General features: G+C 44.0%; 1 protein-coding gene across 1 annotated transcript; it reads left to right on the forward strand.

Annotated features, from left to right (window-relative positions):
- The first annotated feature begins 335 nt into the window (after positions 1-335).
- CTXND1 (cortexin domain containing 1) lies at positions 336-8070 on the forward strand. The gene is made up of 2 exons (XM_055814871.1): positions 336-478; positions 5293-8070. Exon 2 carries the CDS (start codon positions 5347-5349, stop codon positions 5524-5526), a length of 180 nt encoding a protein of 59 aa, XP_055670846.1. The 5' UTR covers positions 336-478; positions 5293-5346; the 3' UTR covers positions 5527-8070.
- Positions 8071-8424: the final 354 nt, after the last annotated feature.

Consider the following 8424-nt stretch of genomic DNA (forward strand, 5'->3'; position numbering starts at 1 on the left):
AACTACAGATGCAGACTCCTGCACACTATCAATTCAGACCTGGCTGCTCTTTCATTATGAATTAAAAATGGGATTTTTTTCCTTGTTTAAGAAGAAATAAGGATAGGACTACTCTGGGCTCGAACACCACTCTTCGTATCATAAATGTTCTTCTAGGGAACATCTGACGAATCCGTCTTGTGTGTGACTGTATCCGATTGCCTCAGGCTGTCGCTGGAACAATTCCCAACCGCCTAACAGAGCCGTAACGCCCACATCCTGCGCGATGAGCAATTGTGAATTTTTATTTTTTTTTTTTTCCAGAACACACCGGTGAGAACTGCTTCCAGGTCTGGGTGGACGTGAACCTGAGTGGAGCCTGAATGCCGTTAAAGCCACACTGACTAACAAAACTTTTAAAATATGACTACAGTAAGGATTTTAACTCCACAATGCTGCTATGCTGGGATGTGACAGGCTTCCTACCCAGGCCTGGAAGGTAGGCATCTGCTTGCATATATGAAATCACACAGTTCCCCTTCCCTGCACATCTGTTGTTTTGGGAAAGGAGTACAGAAGGAAAAAAAAAGAATATGTTTTGAAATATATCCTATGGGTTGAGATGAGTGGAAATATGATTAACCAGTGTAGGAACTGGTATGGTTTTGACCAGCTCGCTGTGATGTAATATATGTGGTACATTATTACCTAATATTTAAAGTGACAGTGCCAAGATTGTCAGATCTGGAAAAAACTCATGTCTTTTAAATTATTTTGCATGGGTAAGAATGATTGCAAAATTCAGCCACACCGATGAGCACAAGCGTTATATAGTCCGTAACAGTGCTGGTATACTAAAGAAGATGCCAACATGTCTTTGCCTGCCTGCGTACATAAGGTCATCAAAAATGAATATATCCTCTCTTCCGTGGCAATCCCTCATGAAAGGAGCACTGGGAAACAAAAAAAAGTGGCAAAGACCAAATGCTCAGGACAGATTCTACACTGAGGTACCAAAGTTCTTTATCCCCAGGCCAAGGTCCCTGACTGTTCTCACACACCTGCCAGGCTGCAGGGTCTCCTGACTGCAAGAATAGTCAGACAAGGTGAAGCTGGGGGGGGCCAGGGCATCAAAACTAATGACGCCAACCCCTCTGAAGAGATACAGCTGCTGCCTGGCCCTGGCCCTCTGCGATCCACCAGGAGCCAAGTGCAGATGCACTTTTGGTACCGAGTTACACTGCCCAGCGCAGCCAGCTCAGCTCCGTCCCCGGGCCGATGGGTCCGCCTGCAGCACCCATCTATTCCCCCAGGAGTTAAAGGGGAGAGATCGCATTGAAACACCCAGGGATTTACAAAAGAGCATACACGCAGGACTGCTAAACTGCCGGATAGTTTGAACCAGGGATTGCCCTTCTCCATCTGTTGCTTTTGTTTAAACCAAATTATGTTTTCAACAAATCTGAAAAACTTAAAAAATAAATTCTCAGTTCAGTGCTGACAAGCTGGGGAAAAAAGTAATTCTCTGCAATTCAGCTATTCAGATTAAAATTGGTCAAGTATAAAACTTTATAATTGTTTCTGCTGATCTTTTTGGTTTCACACACACACACACACACAGTGTCAACCTTGGCTGTGCTGGTAAATAAAAGCAAAGCATCCAGCCAACCAGTCTGTAGCTGGAGCAAGAATTAATTTCAATAGCACTGAAGGATTTCACAAGCCAGACCAGGATCTGCAAAACCATTCTGCTCACATACACAGCACATACCCCGTGGCAGAGATAGATGGTGGGACGTGCAGGCAGAGCCTCCTCCAGCATGGACTAACTGCATCAACCTGTAAGATGCTTCTACCACCCCCTCCAAATCTGGCTGTACCGCTGGGCACCAAGGAAATGCAAGGGAAGGTTGAGGCATTTACCAGGAAAACAGAAAATAAGCAGGACAAGTTGTTCAGCTATTACAGAGATGTAAGACTACAAGTACCTGGCAGACAGTGGGGAGCAGCACGTAGCTGTGGTACCCTCCCTCACTCATGTATGTAGGCACATCTTTGCCATGCAGCATGTCCGTGCTGGGAGAGATGAGGTGCACTGGATATTCCCATGGAAACAAGCCTGTTCCCTCCCTGTGCACTGGTGTATCCATAGGCAGATCCTTATCTGCAGCGGTGCTGAAGCTTTTTAGGAAATAATAATAAAACAGCATGTCAACGGTAAAACCAAAGAGCTGGCCTTCCTCAGGAGGAACCAGTCCTGGTGAATACGTGCAAATAACTCCTTTCCCATCCAAAGGAACATCTTCTGCTGGTGCCTAGATGCCTGATCTAGAACAGTGGTATATTCCAGCAATAATAAATTAATATGGAGATAACTGCCTCAGACACAGCCCCGTTCCAGCACCTAGGTCTGTTCAGTGCCAAGAACTGTCTCCACACTGCCAAGGCCACCAAGAGGCAGCTGCAGTACTGAACCGCAGAACACCACCAAAAGTCTTCCGACACCCGACCCACCTCGCCACTCGGATGAGCACGAGCATCATGTTGCTGCAGCTCCGATGAGCTGGACCAGCAGAGGAGGTTTCCCTCTCTGACAATACTGGTGCACAGGGAGATTCAGGTGAGCAGTCAAGCTGTGAGAAGAGCAACTTGGAAAGCCAGGCCCTTCTGGCCAGCCCCAAGAAATATGTTCTCCATCAGTAATAACTTAATGTGGACCAGTAGTCGCAGCATAGAAACACTACACATTTATGGGGAAAGCAGAAGGAGGGAAGACGTGTGATTTGTACCACCTCAAGAACGCAACTTTTCGAAAAAAATATTTATATTCCCACCAAAAATGCTGACTTTCTGGCAAAACAAATCAACCTAAACCTGAAACCACTGGATTCAAACTGTCACTGTAATTTCCTGTGCAAACTACGGCTCAGATGCCATACACTTACACCCTGCCCTGGGTAAAGCTTTCTGCCTGGCATATCCTTTCCATAACACGTTTTTCCCTTCCAGTAGGAGAGGGGGCTTCACAACAGCTCAGGTGTTTCATGGGAAACATCATCCAGCCCCACTCCTGGGGGCAGAGGCACGCAGAAGGATGCGGCACCTGAACCACGACTCCACTTGAGATCGTGTGATGCCATTTTGAAGAGAAAAATCTCCAAGGGATGGATCTCTACTTGGAACCTCAGATCGTTTTCCACATAAATGATTCACTGTTTAGCAGAAAGTGCATTTGATTGAAAATGCAGTTTTTCTTCAAAGATCAGGACTGATGGAAATTACCAGGTAGTTCTGACATTCTGCAGGAGGTAACTTGCTGTGAAATAACACCACATGGTGCCATAGCCAGAATTTCAGGAGGGAAAAAACAAATCCATCTTTGTCAGACCTTCACAAGCATACTTCAGGAAGGACTGGGCTACATTAGTAGTTTTGATAACATTGTTTTCTTTAGCTTCACACACACACAAAAAAAAAAAAAAAAGCAAAAAGGAAACAAGTATCCACACTTAATACTCAGCCTTTAACAAAGCCTTGACTCTTTTTCTCCAAATGAAGGTATAGACTGTAACATAAGATCCGTTGGCTGATGAAATAGTGGTAAGAGTGTCTTCTGGGAATAACAGACCTCTGATCAGACTAGGTGAACATTATAAGTCTGATCCTACTCTCCTCAGTGATTCTCCATGAGCCCAAATGTGCTGGCCCATCCTAAGATTGTGACTGGTAAATACACATGATGTCTGCTTGGTTTCATTCACTATGTGTCATCAGCTTCTCTTTCTTCTCCCTGCTGCAGAACCAGCTGTCGCAGTAATTTCTGTGCTTTCAGAAAATTAAAAAAATCTGCCGTCCTTGTGCTTAAAATAGGCTGGAGGGCCCAGCTGATTTATGCTTCCCTTGTAGGATCTAGGAGGTGGTGAGATTGGAAAACAACTTGAAAAGGAGTAAATTATGAGACAGAAAAGGAACTGTGAACTTTTCAAATAAAAGGTCCTTATTTCACCCCAAGAAAAAAACCAAAAACACTGCAGGGCACAAGAGTTCAGGAGTCACTGGGACACCCGCTCACAGCTGGCACAGCACGATGTGGAAGAACATGATGCTTCAGCCAGATGTGAACTGCGACTGAAATAGCCCTGCCAGCAGCAGCAGCTCACTGGAAATGTAATCAGGTAAACATGGCTGTGTAGATGAAATCTGTACCTGATATTTCCTAACTGTATTAATGTAGTTACAGTAAGCAATTGGACCACCTGATACCCAAGTGTCACCCAGTTCTCCCTAGGGATCGGCATCTTCTTTCCCACCTCTCTTCTCCAAATAAAGCAGGGATGAGTTCTTAGATTATTGCAGTTGATGTGAGCAATTTGTTGTTTTAAAAAGACATTCATGTTCCTGCTCTTTTACAACAGTAACCCTCAAGATTTCTACCTCCCACCTTGACCAAAGGTGGATGTCAGGAGAAGATTCCCCCACCCCTGGGCAGTGACCCAATTCCACAAGCCAGGTCAGTTCCCCTTCTTCAGCATCTTCATGCAAAGCAACCTGTGTTAGCAGCTAAGGAATTATCCAGAGGCAAACTTGCAGAGGCAGAAGGGAGTCAACCTCTACTGAAGACATTTTGGTTATGGATTCAGGTGATGAGGTCAGACGAGACCTTCAGCTACACAGGCATCTGCATCAAATAAGATAATCCTAGTACTAATCACACAATAACCTGTACTTCTCTGGGTGATAAAACATCCACTTCAAAATTATATTGCTCCTAAAAATCTTCTATTGCCTGGAGAACCTATGAGTACCAGAGATTAAATGTTATGGAAAATAAGTATGCATAATTCTCACTTCGCTTTGTGCCAGTGAGAGACAGGGAGTGTTTGGACAGAGAGGAAAATTGGGATAGAAACAGTCTGCTCTGCCATTTGTCTGCTCTTTTACACTAGCAGAGGGGAAATATTATTATGATTGGGAAATGCTGAGACAAGAACAGCGTCTGTAGCTCTTTCAAGAGATGGTATTTCAAGGGGATAGTGTTCATTCACCACTGCTTCTCTTTCCTTCGTTAACATCTCTTTTAATTGTCTAATATTTTAGCAAGAAGCATTCATGGGCTAAATTAAGGTGGAGATGAGGTTTCTTCCTTTCACAGCTGTCAGTTACCTGAACTATGACATTCCCAGCAGCTTCATTTCCCTACAAGAACATATCACAGAGGTTTTCTCTTTTTATTTCCACCCCTGAGTTTCCCCATACTCCAGAGCAGCAATCACCTGTGTCTGATGCAGTCTTTTTTTTTTTTTTTTTTGGCAGGTGGTTGATGATGTTAGGAGCAAACATAAACACAGATGAAGAGCGACATAAACAATGGAGGGACCAACCCCAGAGCCTGTGTACGTCGATGTGGACAAGGGACTGACATTAGCATGTTTCGTCTTCCTCTGTCTCTTCCTGATTGTGATGATTATTCGTTGTGCAAAAGTCATCATGGACCCTTACAGTGCCATCCCTACATCTACATGGGAGGAGCAGCATCTAGATGACTGAAAGGACTTCCCTAGACAGAGCCATAAAATGCTGCGATCCAGGAGGCCTTTTCCCACCAGGAAGGCTATCACACAAACAGCCATTTTCAGATATGCAAGGCAACGGCAATATCTCTAAGAGCACATAGTGTAAATGATTCTTGCTCAACAGGTCAGGATATCAGCAAGCCATTCTGGCAGCGCAGTTTAATACTATGCAGCAACCTTTATTTTACTGAAAACAGTTATCATTGTAACTCAAGTAGCACAAGACTCTCCAGACATTTCCTAATATAACTCTTGGTCTAGCACAGTCTGTTCTCCCTTCAGTATCTCCCACAAATCCAGGGTAACCATCACAATTTGGAAAAGCAACAGGAACATTTTGTCCTTCCTGGAAATAGATTGCTTCAAATATCTTCTTCAGTCATTATATTTGCGTTTCAAAAAAAAAAAAAGGCCCAGATTTTATAATTTTGTATCACAGAGCATCACAGAGTAGAACTGCTAAAGCATCCGTGCTTAGGTAGGGTTATATGAGTGAATTTAATCTCAGCTCACATGATTCTGCACATACACTCCCGACCCCACTGCAACCCTATTTCCAGTGACCATGATACAGAAGCACTCAGACTACAGTTCCAAGGGGGTCATGGACTTCTGTGACCATGTAGCACCACCTCGCTCTAGCCTACTCATGCAAAAACCAGGCATATCATCGGGCACAGGTCCGTGGATTAGCCAGATGTGTCAGACCACTTGCTATGGTAGCCACCAGAAGCCCACGGAGCAAAGTTTGGATGCTGCTGGTTTCAGCTACACAGAATTTGCTGTGATTTTCAGAGTGATTCCATATGTAGCTTCATCCATCCATCATGTTTTAGATGCACTTCACTGGGACGAGATATGACAATAAGCAGAAACATTGCTCCTAGTTTTGTCACTCAGACTCCTCAGCATAACTGTTAAAGTAACATACACTAATGTGCATTCTACCTCTGAGAAATTCAGCACTTTTAAAAGAGGAATTTCCCAACAAATTTGTAAGGTGAATAGCTGTACATTTCCTCCTCTTAATTCACTAAGACAACCATTATGCAAGAAGGCACAAGTGAATGTGAGAGCTTTGGAAATTTATTATTTATCTTTTGAAGAGTGGGGACTGAGGGATTCCCATGTCCTCTGATCCCCAAATTCTAAGGTTTGCTCGCAGCTGCCTTTTTTAGTGACTAGCGTTTGGTTTATGGGATTATAAGGAGTTGCTGAAGCAACATGGAGTAGGTACTGCAACCACAACAAGCATCTTGAGCAGACAAGACTTGAAAGCACAAATCTGCAAGAAGGACATTTCACTATTTCTCCTCTTCCTTACCATCCTACCTGACCTCTAGGTTCTTGCCACAAGGCAATGCACAGTGGGTGACAGAGGTGGAACTGAAGGTTGCGGTGAGGAATATGGACGTAGACTTTGTAGGTTACTGTTCTCAACTTTGACAGATTTGTTAGACCATCACGCAAGTCACTTCTTTATGTGCCTCTACCTACTCATTGGTGAGATGGGTACAACAATATTAACTTGTCTCACATTGTTTTGTCGGTCTCATAATACCAGAAAGCACTTGGAGAGTCTTAGGGACACAGAAATAAGGTATCGATTCACAATTCCTCATCATGAAACTAATGGGGAAGGTTTGAATCTTAGTATACAGCAAAGGAAGTTCTCCCCAGGCAGAGGACGTGTCCAAACCTCCGCTTACTCTCCCATTGAGATTGCAGTATTTTGAGCCATGCCAAATGGCACCTGCCTTTGCTATATATTCCACTGATTTCCGAGGACAGTCTGGATGCAAGGTGCTCAGCACTGTGATTGCAGAGGTCCCAAAATAGCAGGCTACGAGGCATGTGGAGATTTTTGCATGGATCTTTTGCACTGCAGTTTTTGCTAATCTCTGTTGTAGGAGGATCCGATTCAGGTGGCAGAATATTTGAGGACATCTTTAACATTGCTGTTCTCTAGCAAGAGACTTCCACTGCTTCGGTTACTTACTGCAGGTTGCTGTTATTTAGCCTCAGTTTCTGCTAGCCACTTAATCACCAGTAACTGAGGAGTTTTTCAGTTGTGAATGCTAATGTTCACCGTACTTTGAGCAAACACGTTGGTCTGCCTTATTCATGAGTGTGTCTATCTGTACCATAGGAATGGATGCCCCAGCTCAAAGAAGGTTGCTTCTGTTCCCTGGGCTAAAGTTTAGAACCCATTTTTTGTCATTAAGTCTTGTATCCCACCTTGATACAAGTGGGGCTACTTACAGAATAAATAAATAAAAACAAAACACCAAATACATTTATTTCCAGGCTAAAGGAACGTTCAGTTTGGAGGTCACCTGGCTGTGTTCACAGCTGATGCAGAGCAAGAACAGAGCTTGTCATCACACCTCCCAGTGCCAACACTCCACTCAATGTTTATCTGCATGCAGAACTCTTTGGCTTTGTCATGCGTCACTGAGAAGCCCCTGTTCAGCTGAGGACTTCAGCACAGGCTTCAGTTTAAGCCTCTGAGCGGGCTGCCTGACTACACTGAGACCAGGGTTGGTCGTGTGCTGTGTCCTTGGCATGGCAGGGACAGCAACACATGGCCCTTGCAGGAGCAAAGCAAATTAACAAGTTTGCCTTGCAAGAACATTTGCCATCTCTTTTTTTTTTTGTCCATCTTTCCAGCTGTACAAACCATTTTAGGGATTTTCCTGAAAATCCTGACAGAAAGACCCCTCTGGGTAGCTCTATTTTCTGATAAAAGGCTCTTGTCCTCCTGGCATAGCCTGTCAAGTCCATCCTTTTGACAAAAGTTTCCATAAACATCTACGTATTCATGTCCAATCTTTTCACATGACTGCATAAGAGTCAATGTGATTGTTTTAAT

The sequence above is a fragment of the Falco peregrinus genome, chromosome 1, assembly GCF_023634155.1.
Source record: "Falco peregrinus isolate bFalPer1 chromosome 1, bFalPer1.pri, whole genome shotgun sequence".
Lineage (NCBI taxonomy): Eukaryota > Metazoa > Chordata > Aves > Falconiformes > Falconidae > Falco > Falco peregrinus.

Bases quoted from the DNA above. Each gene is read 5' to 3' on its own strand.
- CTXND1 (XM_055814871.1), top strand. From the start codon at position 5,347: ATGGAGGGACCAACCCCAGAGCCTGTGTACGTCGATGTGGACAAGGGA.